An 18,927-nucleotide genomic window follows, 5' to 3' on the forward strand; every position below is an offset into this window, starting at 1 on the left:
TCAGTGGCTCTGGGGTGTGTTTATTGCAACACGGCTCCAGCTGGACACACCATGTGACATCAGTGTGCTGGGGGCCCTGTTTGAAGCACTTAGGCTCATTTTAAACAGCAGAATCTTAAAAACTGTACATGGAGCTCACTTGCAGATGATTAAGACCATCGCAGAATTCAGTGGGTTGAGCTGAAGGCTTAAATAGAAAAATCAAAGTGCAGAAACCCATTTTCCTATTTCCGTGGATGGTGTAGCTGTGACACCTACAGCGGCTCACACGGGGACAGGGGCTGCTGTGGCCTGCCCAGGTCGGCTCATCTAAAACAGCTGGATCATGGACTCTCTGGACTTGCCAACGCCAACCCATTTGACTGGAAGGACAGCAGAGTGGTCACAACACACACATGTCAGTCATCTGACAGTGGGGCAATTTTTCTCCAAATGGAGATATTCCAAAGTTGGAAATTTAAGTGGAAATGTTTGACTGAAAGCGTCAATGGTAGCACACAGTGGGCGGTTTGGTCAGCCTGCGCCTGTTCCCAGGGCTTGCCACGTGGCGAGAACCCCCTGGACAGGGCTAACACATGCCTAGTGGCCATCTGCATCTGGGGCAGCTGTTCCTGGCAGGGTCACGAGGGCTGCCCCTGGCCACTGCTGCTGAAGTGAGCTGTCCCAGGAGCCACCCCAGCTCCGGCCCCTCCCCTCTTGCCATCTGATACACCCTCCTGGTCACTGCACCTGGCAGGAGTCTTATAGCCTCCAGGCCCTGCACTGGGACACAGGCCCCTGGGGCACCTGAGGTCCAGGGTGCAGGGAGGGGTGGCCATGGGGGCTCAGGCACCCACCTGCCACACCCACGTGATTCTCCACAAACCGCACGTAGCTCTGGGCCTGGGGGGGCAGGTCCTCCCACTTCCTGGCACCCGTGGTGTCTGCTTTCCAGCCGGGCAGTGTTTCGTACTCCACCTCAACCTTCTGAAGTATTTCCTGGTTAGCTGGGGACACACGGGCAGAGTGGTCCCTCGGACACTGACGACTGCAGGGCAATGTCAGTGAGGGCAGGCGGCCCTGTGGCTTTCCCAGCATGGGAAGAGCAGGGGGCAGACACTGGCTGTGCCCTCCAGGCCAGGGCACACCCACTGGGGACACGCACTCAGCACTGCTCTTCAAGGAGGCCCCACCTGGAAATCTGAATTCTGAGGCAGGAGGCACCCTGAGGGACATGTGCCCCTGCCCAGGAGCATCAAGCCTCAGGCACAGAGACACCTGCTCTGTGCTGGGACACCATGGCCCAAGGTGGTACCATCCCTGACTCGGGGAAGATACTGGAGTGAGTGCCCACCAAGGGTTCCTGGGTCCTGGTGCTCACTGTGCACAGAGCCCTGAGCACCAGGAGGAGACTCAGCCTCCCAGCCACATGCTCTCAAAGGTCAGGGGTCAACATGGCCAGGAGGGCCCTGAGGACACACGTGGCTCCTGTAGCCAAGGGGCACTTCCATGCATACCCAGGTCTGCTCAGAGGTTGTAAGCCAGGGGCAGTTACCCCGGCCACTGCAGAGGAGGCTAAGGAAGAGCAGGTCAGCATGGCCCTGGGTGTGAGGCTGAGGGGAGCCTTCCAGACCATGGGCACTGGAACCCAGGAAAGCAGCACCCCTTATGCTTTCCAAAGGAAGGGATGCCCAGTGGCCAGAGCCCAGGAGATCTTCAGACTCCAGCCAGGACCAGGGGCCTGGTGGTGGAGCGCGTTCCCCCAGCCTGGGTTCCCCCAGCACCGAAATGCAAGGTCAGTACAGCTAGCCACAAGGCATGCTCGCTGAGGGGAGGGCCAGCTCCATGTCCCAGTTTTCCAGAGCAGTTCACGTCCACTAACTCATGGGGCATTGCCCTTCCTGGAGGAGGTCCTCCTCTGCTGAAGTGACTGAGGGTCCCCAGGGTCCCCAGGCAATGACTGTAGGTAGTCAGAAACAGTCCTGTCCCCTGAGCTATTCTCAGGCCACCAGAAGGCACTGCAGTCAAGACCCACCTCCTTCCTGGCTCCGAGACCTGGTCAGGCTTCCCCAAGAACCCGTGAAAGACCAAAGCCAGGAAGGACGTGGGTCTTTGGGGAGCAGCAGCCCGCCCTCTGCCCGCTGAGCCGGGAAACCCCTCGGTCTCAGGAACCTCGGGTCGCCTCCATCAAAGCCAAACAGATGTCCCAGTGAACAGAAAAACAGTGGCTCATTCCAGTACCTGGGAAGTAGGGGATCCTCTTTCCATTGAGCTTGTACGAGACGCCGACTTTGATCTCACCCAGGACGTCCAGGATGTCCAGCTTGGTCAAGGCTAGCCTGTCCAAAAACCAAGAGACATCAGCAGACTGTCAATTGAGAATAAACACGGGTGATCCCCAAAGAAATGTGATTGATGAACAGGCCAGGGGGCAGGAAGCCCACCTCAGGGCTGTACCCTGCCTTGGCCGTTCAAGGACGCTCCCCTTCCTTGAGTGTCCCCACGGGGAGCCCCTTTCCCCTCATCTCAGCTTTCTCTGACGGTCAGAGCTCCCTCTGCCTGTGCCTCCTGCCCCGTGGGGCCCGCAGCATGGCTTGTGTGGGGTCCCAGCCCTGTGAGCACAGTCCCCACCCAGGACGACTCTGGTTAAGTCTTGAACCCAACAGGGACCTTTCCACCTGGTTGGAGGTCGCTCACGACCCTGGCCTGTGTTGCCAAACTGGAGATGAAGCAGTGAACCCTTGGTCCAGCAAGCCTCTGTTCCCAGGAGACGGTCCTGAGCAGCTGGACCTCAGGGTCCTTACAGAGAACCACTGGAGGCTGCCCTGCCCGACCGCTGCACCCCTGGGAAAATGCCCGCAGCCGTTCCAGCTGGCAGCAGGGGCCCCTCGGGCTTCTCCCCCAGGGCCAGAGAGGCTTTTCCCAAGGGCTGTGCGGCTGGGGCTGCAGCGCTCTGGGTCCTAACCTCAGGTCCCACTCAGGTCCCCTCTGTGGGATCCACCCACGTGGGGGAGAGGTATCTGGCGCTTCCCAGGTGGCCTTCCCATGGATCAGGGGTTTGCGCCCTTCCTAGGAGTCAGCTCTGGCGAGCTGAGGAGGGGCTGCTTACGCCGTGAACCCGTTGACCATGTGGGCGTATCTGAGGATCACCAGGTCGAGCCAGCCGCAGCGCCGCTTCCTGCCCGTGGTCACGCCCCATTCGTGGCCGCGGTTCTGCAGCAGGTCTCCGATTTCCTGCACGAGGACAGAGAAGACGGTCCACGGGAGCCACGATGGGAACCGTGACAGGAGCCGTGTGTCCTCTCCTCCCCGCCGGCTCCTCCTCTGCCCTCCTCCTCCTCCTGACCCGGCAGTCCTTGAAGGTGCCTCCGAGGCAGCCGACGCGCCCCACGCCTCCACGTTCCTGGCAGCCACATCCCCACCTGGGAGCGCAGTGGCCGGGCCTTGCTGCCCAGTGTGGTTCTGGGCTGGCAGAACCTTGTCCCCAGAAGGCCAGGAGCCGGCCATCTTCCCTCCTGCTTGGGCGAGGACAGGTATGCGTGGGGCCTGGTCCTGCAGCTGGACTTTGCGGGCAGGGGGTGTGCTTATCTCCTCCTCCATGCCCCTGCCCAGCCGGGAGCTGCTTGCCTCTGCATGTGAGCCACAGCTCCCCAACTCTGGCTCTCGTGGGCACCTGCTCCTCCCCCCTGCTCTGGGACGAGGCCCGTGGTCATCCCACCCTGCCAAGGTGGCTGAGACTGGGCAAGGAAGGCCAGTGGCTCCTGCAGATTCGGAGCCACCGTGGCTTCCAGAAGTGCTCTGAGGTGGGGAGAGGGCTGTGCGTTCAGCCCTGATTCCTGTGCTTGGTGGACAGACACCCTAGTTGGATGAGGCCCAGAAAAGGACAAAGACAACCCAAACCCCGGAGAGGCCCAGAGGACATGGGTGTCCCTCTGAGCTGGGTGGCTAACCGACATGAGGGTGCTCTGAGGGGTTTGAGGTGCCCCCACTTGCCCGTGGGCCTCACGAGTTTCCCGGGGTAGTGGTGGGCGCACACATGTGCACACACACGCACACACGCACACACACACACACACACTCTGGCCACAGTGCTGTTGCCGTTGAAATGGTGCAGGAGCCCTGCCTGTGCCACAGGAGGGCCCCACTGGGGGGTCGGGCATGGCCAAGCAAGGTCCCTGCGGCTTCCCACACAGTTCCACCGCCTGGTGCTGGGGCTGGCACTCACATTGATCTGCTCGGTGGGGAAGGCCCCGATGCCCACGCGGGTGGTGTAGGCCTTCACCACTCCGTACACGTCGCCTATGTTCTGCGGGGGGATGCCCAGGCCCGTACACACGCCGCCCACCGTGCAGTTGGAAGAAGTCACAAAAGGGTAGGTCCCTGTAAGACAGAGGACTGGGGCTGCCCTCCACCCTGCGGGCCTGGGGCCCAAGACCTTCTCCACAAAGAGGGTCAACAGGGCCAGGGGTCTGAGGGGCTGTCCTGGGGCAGTGCCCTGCATGGGCACTGGGTGCTGGGCCATGTGGCTCACATGGGAGTCTGGGTGAGACTGAGGCGGCCTGGCTGCCCGACAGTGCGGCAGACTGTGCCCCGTGGAGCAGTGACAGAAAGGACCCAGACTTGCTGGGCCCCTGGTCCCCCTCCTGGCCTCTCTGGCTGCCAATTCCTTCATCTCTAGCTCAGCCCTTCCCTCTTTCCTCTCCCAGCTGAAATTAGGAGGACGGGGGATGAGGGATCTCACTCATGCAGCCTGAGGGTGTGACTGCTTCACCCCCCACCTGCTTCCGCACACAAGGCCTGTCAGGAAGCATGGCCCCTGGGTGGCGGCTTGGAGGGGGACGCACCGAAGTCAATGTCCAGGAGGGCTGCATTGGCGCCTTCTACCAGGATCCTCTTGGGGGGGCCGTGGAGCGCCTCGTACATGAAGTACACACCGTCGCGCACCATGGGTCTGATCCGCTCAGCAAAGCCCTGCGGGTGCGGAGGGTGAGGCCAGCCTCCCAGGCAGCAATGGCATGGGACGGGGCCTCCCACCAGGCGCCTTGCCCAGGCCCCAGGGTCACCTTGAGCCTCTTGAGCTGCCCTTCCACGTCTACTTCCAAGGTGGGGAACATGGACTGGTGCTGCTGGGCCAGGTTCTTGAATCTGCACGAGTGACCTCGCTGTGACCCCTGACGGTCCACACGGGGAGCCGCACCCCTGCCTGGATCCGTGTGCCCCCCAACCTCCCTGCCGGCCCGGGGCGTGGACGTGCAGGCACCTGGTGGAGAACTCCTCGAAGTCCGACAGGAGGTCACAGATGCGGAGGCCCGTCCGGGCGGCTTTGGAGGAGTAGGTTGGTCCGATTCCCTTCTTGGTGGTGCCGATGCTGAAAGACGGGGATCCCATGCTTCTGAGGCCCCCGCTGACCCTCGCTGCCGCCTGCAGAGCCAGCTGGGGCTGGTGGGCAGTGTGCTGAGCCCAGGCTCGCCCCCTCACCCCAGCAGTGCCCTCTGCCCTGGCCGCCCCACCTGCGCCCCACCTTGGCTTCCTGAATGGGGGGCACTGCATGGGCCGCCTGTGTCCATGCCTCACACAGGCCAGTCGGAGCCCCGGGAGCCAGCGCACGAGTGAGACCATCATCTCCCAGGGCAGGATGCGGGTGCTTCACCCCGGTCGCCCCGTGCGTCCACGGCTCTGATGGACATCTCTGAGTGGATGAGTGTGTGGCCATTGGGTGTGCAGGGACAGGGTTCTGGTGTCACAGTGGTGCTGGCTGGGCAGATGGCCGGCTCTTTTCAGCTCCCTGTGGCCAGGCCACCGAGGGGAGGGAGGGTGTGGCCCGAGAGGTGGGTGGCCTAATGTTCTGGAGGGTGCTGTTCTGTAGTGGCTTTGAGTCGGTTGGCATCCTGCCCCTGGGACTGGATGCCCCCCAAGGCCGCCAGCTGGGGGATGGGGGCCGCAGCAGTTGCGCCTGGGTACTTACTTCTTGCCCTCCTGTGCCTGGCGCTGCACCTCCTGAAGCCCGTCCACGGCCTGGTGGAAGTCGAACACTGCGGGCCGCAGGGACAGCAGAGGACAGAGCTCAGCGGGGCCCGCCTGCGGCAGGTGGCCACTGGGAGGGCGTGGGAGGGCTTGGGTGTGACGGTCACCCTGGCCAGGAGTAGACGCCAGAGTCCCTGAGTCCCAGGCTGCCTGTGCCCTAGTCCCCTGTCTGCAGATGGGTTGGTCCCGGCTCCCGCTCAAGCGCTTTGAGAAAGGCAGGGGCCAGGGAGGGAGAGGGGGCCTCCCGGGGTGAGGGGGTGGGGGGGGGCTGTGTGAACCTCACCCAGGTGGGCCCGGTCAGAGATGATGAGCCTCTTCTCCCAGTCCTTCAGTCCTGTGGGGACAGGGCACACAGGCTGGCTGTGCTCACAGGGGCACCGTACTCAGGTGAGAGGTGCCAAAGTCGGCCAGCACACCGGCCATCCATGGATGAGCACGTGGCCAAGAGGCCAAGAGGGTCCCCTACACCGTGCAGCAGGTGACCACTCTGACCCCTGCCTCTCCCCTGCTGAGCTCTGGGAGGACAACCCTGCAGGCCCAGGGCTCTTCCTGCTCCAGCCGCCCTTCCTGGACTTCCTGAGCCTGAGGCTCCAGCGTCCACCTGCCTGTGACGCTGAGGCAGTGGCCTGAAGCAGGCCTCTAGGCTGCCCAGCTGCTGCCCACTGGGCGAGGACCCTGCCTTCTGCATGGGCAGAGACGGGGCCCAGCTGGAGAGGCTGCCCCGCCGGCTGGCCCAGTGCGCGCGGGCGGGCAGGCCTCAGGGACCCAGCCTACCTTTCTTCTCGTTCTTCTCTGCCTCTTCAAACAAGCCGGGCAAGTGGATGACCACGCCATTGCCTGCAACACACCGACAGGGTGGGTCGCGTCGCAGACCCTGAGACACGCTGCCCACAGCCACTCTGCTCCAGCAGGCAGGGGCCAAAGCTGCCCGGGTGTCTGTCCAGGGATGGGCAGATGAGCCACATGGTCCAGCCCCACACCGACTGTAATTCAGCCCTGAAAAGAAGCCTCTCACCGCACGGTGGCCGTGGGTGTGATGCTCAGTGCAATCAGCTGCATGGATGCTGTTGTGCGGAAACCAGAGGCTCCCATTCCAGGAGGTCCCTGCACTGACCAGCGCAGGGACAGAGGCAGAGGGCGTCTCCCAGGGGTGGGGGAAAGGCGGGCAGGTTTCAGGTCTCAGAGCTTCAGTTTGGGGCTATGGGAGGCCCTGCGGGTGGATGACGTGGTGCTCACAGGGTCGTGCTCCTTGGGACCTGAAACCCACCCACACAGAGCCTGCCTGGGGCGCTCACGGCAGCTGTGCTCAGGCTGCCAAAGCCTGGAGGTTACTGGGTGTCCTTCAGTGGGCGAGTGGAGGACGAACTGCACATTCAGGCCACGGGACGTCACTCAGCACCACAAAGAAAGGAGCCAGGAAGCCACAGAGGGCACGGGGACCCTGAAATGCAGACTGCACAGGAGCAGAGCCCGAGCCGCACTGCCCGGTGCTGCTCCCGGGGCAGGTGAAGGCACTTACACCCCAAAGCTCAACTTAACGAACCCCATCTTCAGTCACCAGGAAAGGCAAAGGCATGAGGTGCACACTGGCAGAGCCAGGGTCGGGCAAAGGGGTGCTGAGCAGGGCGCCAGGGTTGGGCGAAGGCGTGCTGAGCAGGGCACAGGGGCTTGGTCCATGGCCCTGTCTGGTGCTGTGCTGGTAAGTCCTGCACACATCCTAGCCCACAGAATCCAGCAGAAGCCGCCCTCAGGCAGCCAGCGCGTCCCCCTCCCCCTGACCCCCAGCAATGGGCACACACCAGTCTGCACGAGCGCAGGGCATCAGGAAACCCGTCCCCGCCTCTCAAGTCTGCTGTGACCCTCCAACGGCTCGGAGACACAGAGTCATTCAGAACCACTAATAGTGACCACCGTGTCTGAGCGCAGTGGAAGCAGCCCCCGGGCCAGGTGAGCACACTGCAGTCAGGCTGCCTGCGTGGGTGGGCGGCACTGTCCCCGTGGCTCCTGGGGCATGAGGGTGGTCTGCCGTTGAGGTGGGGGGTGTGGCACAGCTGTGCTTTATGATGTGCCAATCACTCCTCAGTCTGGCTGTTATTTTACTGAAATGGCATGAAAATGGGGAGCAGAGCCTGGGAGGGACGCAGCACCAGCGTGCCCCAGGAGCAGAGCGGCACCTCCCCCGGAGACATGCTCTTCCCAACGTGTAAAACAGAGATGTCCCACATAGGCAAGCAGAGGCCCAGAGAGGGAGGGTGACTTGCCCAAGGCCACACAGCACACTGGTAGAGTGTGGGCTGGGGGTGCTGAACTGGAGCCCTCTTCTCCAAGGCCGGAGGAGGCACAGTGGAGACCGAGGCTGCCTTCCCGGGGGCTCCCCTCCCTCTGCTGGTGATATGGGGCTGACGGCGGCACGGGGTTTGGCCAAGGGAGGCTGACTGACCCCAGTCCAGATGGGAGTGACTGGCCACAGGGAGCACAGAAGGTCACCTAAATGCCACTATCTCAAAATAGCCATGTGAGAGGCAGGAGTGTCACCAGTGAAGGGCTTTGTGCAGGCCTTTGCGTCTGCCCCTCGTGCGACGAGCCTCTGCAGGGGGCCGTCCTTCCTCTGCACTGACCACAGAGCCCGCTCTCCAGGTGTTCCCAGTGACCACCCGGCCTGTCCTCAGAGGCTGGGCAGCATGCCATCCCGGGCCGGCCGTGGCTCCTTGGCCTCGTTTCCGGCCCGGCACGGCCCGGGGCCCAGCAGAGCAGGGCTGGCAGCCAGTCCCCTGCACTATGCCCAGGCAGCAGGTTGGTACCACGTCACAGCTGCCTGGGAGCGGGGGACAGGGGCTTGGGACACAGAAAGGCGGTCACCTCACTGGGCTCTGGGTTCTTTGGTGTGAAATGTGGATCGTCACTGCAGCAAGGGATGAGGGCTGCACTGGGGGAGAGGCCCCGAGCCTCTGAGGTCTGGCGGGGCTCTGACCGTTCACGGCCGCCTTGGCCAGGTCTTCCTTCCCCAGCTGGTCTACAGTGGCAGGCCCCTGTGCCACCAACTGGGCACAGACACAGCACTTCCTGACCTGGCTGGCGGTCAGTTGAGTCCCAAGTGTGCCAGGCAGAGCCGGGAGGAAAGGGAGAAGCAGGGGCTGAGAGCAGAGGGCAGGACTGCTGGGCGCCTCTGACTGGCCAGGGGGCAGGAAGGAAGAGAGGCAGAGCCACAAAGTCGTGGAGACTCAGGTGGCACTGGAAGGTCCTGGGTGGCTGCAGCAAGGTCAACAGGAGGAGGCAGTGCTGAGGTCAGTCAGCGGCGGGAGCAGCAGCCCCTCGGGCAGGGCCAGTGAAGCACAGCCGTCCACACAGCCCACACCTCACACAGCGGGGCCCCTGCATACACACAGGCAGCGCCCACACTTGCCCCGCGTGTGCCAGGGACGGGAGCTCACAGGGGTCCCTGCTTAGTGACCCCCTGCAGCCCCGCCCCAGGGCAGGCCCAGCCTGTGCCAGGATTCTGGCCGCAGGGCCCTGGGGACAGGCCAGGCCAGGCCCCTCTCAGGGCCCCCCCGCATTGACTACCTCCCAGTTCGGTTTGTGCTGGGGGCAGGTGGCCTCCACCCTCCCTGCAGGCTGAGTTCCTGGGCCCCATGCTCACAGCCTCCGAAAGGCAGGTGTGGGCTGGTCCTGGGGACACTCACCAATGAAGGACACGGCCTTGGTGTTGATGATGCCGCTGGGCAGCAGGTGGAAGTCGTACTCCTTGCCGTCCACCACCACCGTGTGGCCAGCATTGTTGCCCCCCTGGGAATAGAGACACGGCTGAGCAGGAGTTGAGGACTGACCCTGGGGGCTGCTCAGCTCCCCACCTCACTCCAGGGCCAGCGCCATCCCCGTGGGGTGAGGAGACTCCCGGGCGGTGGGACTGGGGCAGCCTAGCACAGCAGCCACTCTGACATGTGGGGAGGGGCCTGGGCTGGGTTGGTGGCCCTGTTCCTGGGACAGTCAGGCCTTTGCGTCTGCCCCTCGTGGGATGAGCCTCTGCAGGGGGCCGTCCTTCCTCTGCACTGACCACAGAGCCCACTCTCCAGGTGTTCCCAGTGACCACCCGGCCTGTCCTCAGAGGCTGGGCAGCATGCCATCCCAGGTGGGAGAGGCTCTGGCCCAGGCTGGCCCCAGTGGCTCCAGGAGGTGGCTCAGCACAGGCCTCAGCTTCTAGGCCACCCCACGTGCTGCCTCCTCTGGTGAGGACCAAGGCCCAGCCCTCTCAAAACAGGCCCAACCTGTCCCCTTCAGCAGCGGCCCTCCCCCTGGCCGGCATCTCCCACCTGAGAATACAAGGGAAGCAACTCAGAGGAGCCCTGTCCTGGAAAGTACCCGGTGTCAGGCCGATGGGCTGGGGTGGGCACCAGGTGGGGGGAGGCAGGACCAGACAGCAGGTTCCAGCCCCTGTCCTGCCACTGACCAGCCACTGGAGCACAGCACAGCACAGGTTCCGCCCTGACCCCATGTCCCAGGTCCTCATGAGGTAGGCCTTTGGTGCTACAGATGCAAAGAGGCCCCATTGGGATGGGGTGCTATCAAAGTTCTGCCATGTCTGGGCAGACTGTCACCCACACTGGGTGGCTTGGCAGGGCCCTGTCCAACAGGGGTATGTCTGAACCCCGGGCAGGAGGCCCACCCTGCATGGACATATTTGCCGACAGGCAGAATACTCTCCTGAGACGGTGTGCTGCCCCCAAATCAGGTCCCCTGCACAGGCACTTGAGAACCTTTTGGTGCCTCTTGAGAACCTGCTCAGACCTGCAGGCGCCTGGTGAGCATCAGCTGGGAGGGAGGCTCCGGGCTCGTCCTGCTTCCTGCCACCAAGTGGCACTGCAGCCCCGAGGGGCGGGACCCTGATTACCTCCCAGCTGCACCCCATCTTCTGTGCCTTCTAGGGGGCAACCAGCTGATGGGACTGCGGGGCATCACGTCCTCCCCCCCACAACCCAGCTGAGCAGACTCCCAGGCGAGACCTGCAGGGAGACTGGCCCTCACCTCTCCCCACGAGCACCATGGCCACGGTTCCTCCTGATGCACCGGGCGGATCCGCAGCTCCAGCCCAGGCCAGGGAGAGGACAGATGCCCGAGGCCCCAGGTGAGAGCTACACACCTAAGCCACCTCCCCATCCCAGGGCCTCCTCGAAGCCCCACCTGGACCAGAACCTTCAGCAGTTGTCTGACACCCACCTGCCAGAAGCCAGTCCCCCACACGGTCCCCTGACACCAGTTAGGTTTTCCGATGCATGTGTGAGGCTCCATCAGGTCTGCCCCGATGCCCATGAACAGACATTGGCACTGCCGCCCATGCCCACAGGGCAGGACCATCAGGAGCCTCCCAGCCACGTCCGACCTGGCCAAGGCACTGCTGGCACCCCAGTCCAGGGCTGGCTCTGGCCACATGACCATACCTGCCCTCCCCAGTGTCCCTGGCCAGCAGAGCACTGGGAGATGTGGGGCGGGCAGTCTGACCTGACCAGGGCTCTGTGAGCAGATGACCATGGCCCCAGGGTGCCCATGGGGAAAGGGCAAGAGGGACAAAGAGGGACTCAGGCATGGGTGCTGGAGGTGGTCTGCGTGGGCCTCCACAGAGAGGGCACAGGGAGGGACCTAGAGGGGCTGCCTGCAGGCAGGGGATGAGAGGCCGGGTGGCAGGGTGGGGAGGAAGGGGCAGTTGGAGTCTGCAGCTTGGGGACCTCAGGAGGCCCGTGTCCTGTCCCAGGCCTGTGGGGCGAGTCCATCGGGACGGGGCCAGCCTACCTTCTCTGCCCCTCAATGGCATGCACAGTGTCCCCCACCTTCACACTTGGGTGCTTGCCACTTGGGGGCAGGCAGGGAGGTCCCTGTGACAGCTGGGGAAGCCAAGGTCCCCAGAGAAGGCAAGTCTGTGGCGCAGTCAGGACTGGCAAGTTCTGCCACACATGGCCTCCCCCCAGGGCTGGCAGGCCTCCAGGGACATGAGATGGCCAAGGGCTGCAGGCCACCAGGGCTAGAGGCCAGGGAGCCCAGACACCCTGGGCGGTGCCCTGTCTCCCTGGCCTTCTTCAGCTGGTCCGAGGACATGGAGATGATGTGTGCCCGCCTGTGTTGGGGGTAAACACAGGTTCCCAGGAATAGCACAGGCGTCATGGGCCAGCTGGCATCAGATGACCCAGGGCAGTGGCCACTGCAGGGCCCAGGCGTGAGGCACAGGCACTCCTGAGGGGCACAAGCCAGCCCAGTACACCAAGTGCCAGGCCTCTGCACATGGGGGCTCCCAGCATGTGGAGCCCAGTGTAGTGGGACAGTGTCCCCTCCCCTCACCAGGCAGGGTCTCATCTGGGGCACTTGGTGGGGTTGGGAACAAGAGGACCCACCTCTGGCTTGGGCTTCCCAGAACAAAAGGCACCCCAGGACAGCCGGGCCTAAGGGGCCAGGGAGGGTGGAGCACAGTGGGCTCACCAGTCCCGAGGCGGGTCGGGGCATCCAGGCCTACCCTGCACAGGCCACTCTGGGCTGCAGCCCAGTTTGGCAGCCATGTGGTTTGCTGTGAGGAGGTGGGACAATGAGCACGGTGGCCCCGGTGAGCCTAGCTGCCAAGCAGGCATTGCCCTGGGCTCAGCGTTCCCACTCCAGGGGAGCGAATGCCATCTCAAGGGGCCCACGCTCCAGCCCTGGGGGAGGACTGGGCCTGGCCGTGGGCAGCTCTGGGCATCAGAGATGGGCAGGACTGTCTTGCTGACACCTCCCTCAGTCAGGCTGGGGCTGGGCAGAGGCAGGGCCCTCGTGTGCAGGACAGGGAACGCAGCTCGCAGCCCTGACTTGGCTTTGACCTGCCCAGGGAGCTGGGGCAGTTGGTGGAATTGAGAAGGGACTGAGACACTAGGGCCAGCCCTGGGTGGGCCCCTTGCCCAGTCCCCCTCCTTGGGGGTCCACTGGGATCTTGATGTCAGCTGGACACCAGGCCCCTGGACATGGTGTTGTGGGCACCATCTGCATGGAGCATGTGTCTCTACTCCTAGCCCCTCCCAGTGCTGGGCCCCAGGGGCAAGCCCTCATTCGGACCCTCCTTCTACTCAGGAGTAACTGATGGACACAAGAGCCAGGCTGAGCGTCTCAGAACATTGCCTGTAGCCTGGGTTGCCATCCAGCCAGCTGGTCCCTTTCTGCAGATGCCCAGTGGCTGCCCTGCTCTGTCTGCTGCTGGGAGCAGGAGGCAGCTGTGGCCTGTTGGAACCAAGGTACCTGAGTCTCAGGTGCAGGGTCCTCCAGGAGGCTCTGGAGAGCCCTCTGTTTACCTAAGATACTCCCTGCATCTCCTGCGGGCAGATCAGAAGCCCAGGCCCACTGGCCCTGGGAGAGGAGCAATTTGCATGGCCAATGGGCTGGATCATGCTGTGGGTGGCCAGAGAGGGCCCCATATGATGCGCACTGCACAACTGCAGGGGTACTGTCACATGGCTATGGCATGAACGATGCTCCCAGAGGTGTGGCAGTCTCCAGCACCCCATGTGCCTCCCACCGTCTGCCAGGTGAGGAGGCAGTCCCTGCTCTCAGGAGCATGCGGATGGTGGCCCAGAGCACCTGCCTGTAGTGATCTACACTCGAGACCAGGCCAGGGGCCCAGGGTCAGGGGTGCTGAGGAGTCGACTGGACATCATAGAATGGTCAGTCCCTCTAGACCCTTCCCAAGGCCTTCTCCCTCTATCGTGGAGCCTCAGTTCTGAAGCCCCTGTGAACACTGATGTCCACCTACTGTCCCCTGCCCAGCTGGACAGTCACTCAAAGTGTGGTGGTCAGGAGTTTAAGACGGGATTCTCTCCCTCCTGGACAGATAGAGGGACTGAGGCCTGATCCCACTTCAGAATGGCCTTGCTGACTGCTGCTCCTCCTGCAGTGCCAGGGGTCACTCTCCAGGTAGGGCTGGTGGGCTGGGGAGGTGTGGAGAGGTTAGGTCCAGGCCCTGCAGGCCCTATGTGTGGAGGCTGTGGCCCTGCAACATGGACACCCAACTCTGCCCCTACCCATCCTGTAGCCGAGGGCTGCACGGCCCCTGCCAGCTGCCCTGGAGCCCAAGGCTTGGTCAGCCCGAGACCCAACCCTGGCGCCTGCGTGCTCTCCCCTTCCAGGTGCTCTCTGGGCCATGCACTCACGATCTCCTGCTGCGTGGGGCTGCCACCTGCAGCACCCCACACCAGCGAAGCCTGGGGCTGGACATGGCCCAACTTCCCCAGCTTTGCTCCTGCTGCCCCCTTTCCTGGTGCTGACCTTCCCTTGAAGCCCTCCAGCCTTCATACCTGTATCACCACCTGTGGCACCTCTCTGGGGCCCCTCTCCTAGGCCACCCGGCTCTTACCTTCCCAGCTCTGGGTCACCCCCGCTCTGTTCCGACGTCTGCAGACCCTGGGAACACTGACACCCCTCTGTGGCCAGCACCTCCTCCTTGGAGGCAGCAGGGGAGGCTCTGTGGGTACGGGTGGGCATGTGTGGGTGTGTGCTGAGGGCAGTGCTGAGGTGGGGTGCCAGCTCCCAGGGCCTCTGCCGCAGCTCAGTGACCACAGGTGGTGGGAGAGACCTGCTTCTGAAAGCAACCCCTGGTGTTCCCTGCTCAAGGCTGTGGCCCTTGTTCTCCCAGGACACCCAGGAGCAGCCTGGGGACCAAAGCAAACTGTTTCCAATAACCCCCTTGGGAAAAGCTCCAGAGTACCCTCAAACCACAGGACAGTGCCTGGGATGTCTGCTCTGACCAGCACTGCTGCACCTCAGGACTCACGGGGGAGACCCTGGGGTCCCACGGCCCAACACACACAGCCAGCTCTCCACACTGCCCCAGCCCGCCAGCCCTACCTGGAGAGTGACCCCAGCAGGAGCCAGGGCAAAGCGGCCTGAGTTCACAGTGCTAACCAGGACCAAGCCCCCACAGCGTCCTTGTCCCCCACAGCCAGACAATCAGCGTCCCAGTGCCTTTGCTCACTGCAGGAGGGACGTTGTGCAGCAGTCCTGGGCAGGGAGCCCCCGCACCCACAGGAAGGCTCTGTGGGATGGAGGGAGGATCCAGAGAGCAAGGGCAGGCCAGCGCTGGGGTGCAGCCAGGAGACCTCTCAGTGAGCCCGCCCGAGGGGGCAGCTGGGCTGGGAGGCTGGTCAAGCAACGGAGAAGGAAACGCAGGGACATGGAAAGAGGGAGGCAGGTGGAGGTGCCGAGGGGCTCCTGGGACGCCCTGCATGTCCCTGCCCGGGGAAGAGAGCAGGAGCCCCAGAACCAGAGGTAGCTGGTGCCCCAGGCTGTGACAGAGCAGGACAGGCTGGCTCAGAAAGACCTGGCCTGGAGGGAGCGAGAGGCAGTGAGCAGAGGGTGCCACGGTCCCCAGAGGACCAGAGCCATGCAGCAGAGGTGGGGCTGCTCATGGTGAACGCGGGGGCTGTGAGTGGGTTGGGGACCAGCAGCCCAGCAGAGAGCAGGACCTGCAAGGCAAAGATACATGGTGGGTGTGACCTAAGGCCAGGGGCGCTGGGTGCCACGGGTGTCCCTGGTCCACCAGGACACTCTCTGACTGCAGGCCCCAAACAACTGAGCAGGGAAGCAGGACAGCTGCGGGGCCTGGGGCAGTCCCAGGCCACCACTGGGCAGGCGGAGAGTCAGATCTTGGGGTGAGGTGGGCACACAGTAATGTGTGGGAGCTGGACCTGAAGACCGGACTGTTGGGCAGTGTTGGCAGAGGCTGAGCCAGCACCTGCACCCTCCAGAGGCCAGGGCCACCCTGGGGACAAAGCAGCCACCTAGGGTGAACTGGGCTTCAGGCCAGGTGACCCCCTGGAGCCTAAGGAACCAGCAGCCTGGCCAACTCACTGCAGGGACACAGGCTGGTCCTCTGCCCACCACATATGCGTTCACTGCCCAGTTCCCTTGGCCCCTTCCTGCGTAACCCCGGGGTCCATGGCAAGGTCTGGCCTCAGGCATCCCCTTCTGGCTCTTGCACTCTCTAAGCACAGGGTGGCCTCTGTGGGCCTCTGGCCTGGCCTTCACTCTGCCAGCCTGTGACCCCACAGGGGTGGTCCTCCGGGGCAGAGAAACATGGAGACGTTGGGGAGCCTGGTAAAGGCAAAGAGCCCCATTAAGGGGAGAGGCAAATGCAGGAAGCCAGGTCACTGCACACCTGCAACGAACGAGCTGGGTGCCAGAACCCCATGGGAAAGGGTTCCGGGCCTTGCCTAGAGGAGGGGCCTGGAGTGAAACTCCCAGGTCCAATACCTCCTCCATGGGGGTGAGGCAGGAGAGCAGGCCCTGTCACCAGGAGGGCCTGTGGCAAGAGCTGCGCGAGGCTCCAAAGAGGTGTTACTGTCACTCTTCACTTCTCTGGGCCTCGGTTCCCCGCCTGTAAAGGAGCTCAGAGCGAGGGCTCTGTCTCACAGGCCTGTTAGGAGCCGGAAGAGACAGGGTCCTGGCTCCACTGTTTGCTCCCACTCAGCTAGAGTCCAGGACTCCTCAGCGGGGGAGGCCCAGCTAGGGGAGAGGGCACCTACTGACCCCAAATTCAGGGGATAGGGTCCAGCCTGCTCTGGACTCTGCTCATCCTGTCAAGTGATGGGAGTGGGCAGGACCTGGTCTGCTGACCCAGGTGGCAGGGCAGAGGGACCTGCTCTCAGAACTGTCTCCACAGCCAAGAGCAGAGCCTGCAGCCACGCAGACAGACACTATGTTGAGATTGGCAGGGTCTTCGCACCACTGCAGCATGCAGGGCTGACCAGGGCTGGCGAGTTATATGGAGGGGCCCTGGGTACCACTGGAGCAAAGACAGGCGGGGCCCTGGGACTGGGGTCCCCCGGAGCCATGGACCACTTTATACCCGGGCTGCAGGGGGACAAGGGTCTGTGGCACATGCCCAGGGGCAGAATGTGCAGTGCAGAGGGAGTGGGGATCTGAGGGCCGCTCTGCCCCTAAGGCCCGCAGGGGGAAGGGATGGGCTTGGTTGGCATGGCCTGGGGCAGAGAGGTAGAGGTCTCCCCGACCCTGGGAAGAACTTCCCAGGAGCTTCCCATCCCCTGACAGGCAGCTATGGCCAGAGAGCTCGGGCCCACAGGCTGTGGGGAGGCCGTCCAGCTCAGGCCTGGAGCTCAGCAAGGAGTCAACAGAACGGGGGAGGAGCTCCAGCAGGTGCCCTCCTCCCCACCTGGTCAGCAGCACCCTCATGTGCACCACAGCTGACCCCTCTGTGCTGGACACAGCCCACAGGCAACATGGCTCCAAAGCCCCAGCACAGCACCAGGCAGGGACCCACAGAGACCAGGGTGGTGGCCCCAAGAGTGCACTCCCTGCGTCCAGAACTGTCAGAACAGACTCAGGCAGAGCAGCCCGCAGCTGGCTGAGGCCCCGCCCAGGCCCTCAGGGGACAAAGCCTGTGTCTGGCCTCTGTGGCACCACCAGCCACTGGGTCACCTTGGCCAGAAGGCTGTGGCCCCTCCCTCCAGGGCAAGCAGGACCCTCCAGAACTCTCCTTCAGATCAGTACTGGTGGCCACTCCACAGGACAGTGGCTCAGTCTGTGTCCTGCCTCTGCCTGGCTGAGTCACCAGGGTCACTCCCTGCCAGACAGGCAGCTCTCTCTCCCAGCCATGCACTGACCCTGTGTGGTCAGCCAGCTCTGTCCCAGATGTCAGTGGGCCCCAGGTGATGGCTCCTTCCAGAATGAGGAAAGGGGTGTCCTAGGGAGGGACCCTGGATTTCGTGGGGCCCTGGAATCACCCTGAGCTGGGTCGTCCCCTCTAGGGAGGGACCGTCACTCCTATGGTATGCCCCACCCCCTGAGGATCAGGTGTGTCCAACTCAGCGACTTGTATTTATAGCTCTGGCTCTGGCCACCTGGGCGGGGGGAGTGGGCAGGGTGTCAGGTGGAAGAGGGGGCTGATTGTGTGCGCAAGGGTGCGTGTGTGCGTGCGTGCCTGGGTGGGGGCCGCTCCTGGAGCAGGTGCTCCTGGAGGGAAGGAATCCAAGAAGTTGACCCAGCCAGAGCACAGGACGACAGGGTCCGTCTGGGTCCCGGGGAGGGGGAGGGGCTCGCTGGGCGCGATGGGGAGGGACCCGGCGCCCGGCCCGCACCTGGCAGCGGCTGACGATGTCGGCGTCCGTGGCCAGCAGGTCCACCACCTTGCCTTTGCCCTCGTCCCCCCACTGCGCGCCCAGCACCACGGTCACGCGGGAGCCGGTCGCCGCCGCCTCCTGTTGCATCCGCCCCCGCTTGACGCCGCCCGCGCCGGGGGGCCGGTCGTTGGAGGCTCGGGTCCCCGACATGCTGGCTCGGCTCGTCCGCTGCGCTGGGCTGCCCGGGAGCCCGCCGCGGCCCGCGTGCCCGCGCCATTAAATGCCGCCGCCCGGGGCTGGGGGCGGGCCGGGGGCGGGTCCGGGCGCTCGCGGTGACGCGCCTCGGTGACCTGCGGCTGCAACTACCGCCCCTTGGTCGCCGCTGCCCGGGAGCGCGACGGGTGGTGGGTATGGCGGAGGCGCACCGACACACAGCAGTGGAAACCGGTGTCCCGCGCGCGACCCCCGCAGGTGAGCCTGTCCTGCCTGCAACCGGGATCGCTGTGCTTCGTCCCCGCCCCGCCGGACTTGCCGGGCCCAGGACTTCAGGGTTCGAAACTGCGGTGGTGGCTCTCCCCTACTGGGCGCGAGTGTGGTTTGCAACCGGGGCTGCGTCTTCGCGCGCACCTGGAGGGTCCTCTCTCCCTGCCTCACTTGCCCGCCGTAAACCCCGGAATCCTCGGACGGGCGCGCGCCCCCTAGCGGTCCTGGAGAGACGCGCATGGCGCCCTCTCTCAGGTCAGTGTCGTCCTCTATGCACTGTACCGGCCCGGGGCACTGTTGCGCTGGGTCTGGCTGTAGCGTGCAGGTGGGCTGCAGCACCCAGCCCTCAGTAGCCAAATTTGGG

At 64.1% G+C, this 18,927-nt stretch overlaps 1 protein-coding gene and 1 long non-coding RNA gene across 3 annotated transcripts in view; one reads left to right on the plus strand and one right to left on the minus strand.

The window, feature by feature from the left end:
- Positions 1 to 18,375, minus strand: Adss1 (adenylosuccinate synthase 1). 2 transcript variants are annotated; one of them, XM_027946677.2, is made up of 13 exons: positions 18,099 to 18,375; positions 9,684 to 9,786; positions 6,778 to 6,840; positions 6,287 to 6,337; positions 5,945 to 6,011; positions 5,240 to 5,347; positions 5,043 to 5,124; positions 4,824 to 4,950; positions 4,205 to 4,359; positions 3,089 to 3,213; positions 2,221 to 2,318; positions 837 to 986; positions 1 to 362 (listed from the first exon to the last, which is right to left on the minus strand). In XM_027946677.2, the coding sequence occupies exons 1-13, from the start codon at positions 18,288 to 18,290 to the stop codon at positions 310 to 312; spliced, it is 1,374 nt and encodes a 457-aa protein (XP_027802478.1). In that variant the 5' UTR covers positions 18,291 to 18,375; the 3' UTR covers positions 1 to 309. The 2 variants fall into 2 exon arrangements, with proteins under 2 accessions (XP_027802478.1, XP_071463573.1); XM_071607472.1 differs by lacking the exons at positions 5,945 to 6,011; positions 6,287 to 6,337; positions 6,778 to 6,840; positions 9,684 to 9,786; positions 18,099 to 18,375 and adding an exon at positions 5,501 to 5,610.
- LOC139704651 (uncharacterized) overlaps positions 18,099 to 18,927 on the plus strand; it is a 16,105-nt gene continuing 15,276 nt past the window's right edge. Inside the window, exon 1 of the long non-coding RNA XR_011706495.1 lies at positions 18,099 to 18,551. This is a non-coding gene — a long non-coding RNA (uncharacterized lncRNA). The remainder of the gene's footprint in view (positions 18,552 to 18,927) is intronic.

The sequence above is a fragment of the Marmota flaviventris genome, chromosome 2, assembly GCF_047511675.1.
Source record: "Marmota flaviventris isolate mMarFla1 chromosome 2, mMarFla1.hap1, whole genome shotgun sequence".
Lineage (NCBI taxonomy): Eukaryota > Metazoa > Chordata > Mammalia > Rodentia > Sciuridae > Marmota > Marmota flaviventris.

What these genes read in the sequence shown, in the direction of transcription:
- Adss1 (XM_027946677.2), bottom strand. Translation starts at nt 18,290, where the DNA reads ATGTCGGGGACCCGAGCCTCCAACGACCGGCCCCCCGGCGCGGGCGGC. An exon ending in GGCAGCTCAAGAGGCTCAAG is followed by an intron (nt 4,951 to 5,042) that starts GTGACCCTGGGG and finishes CCGCACCCGCAG; the next exon opens with GGCTTTGCTGAGCGGATCAG. An exon ending in ATGGTCAACGGGTTCACGGC is followed by an intron (nt 2,319 to 3,088) that starts GTAAGCAGCCCC and finishes GTTTTTGGACAG; the next exon opens with GCTAGCCTTGACCAAGCTGG.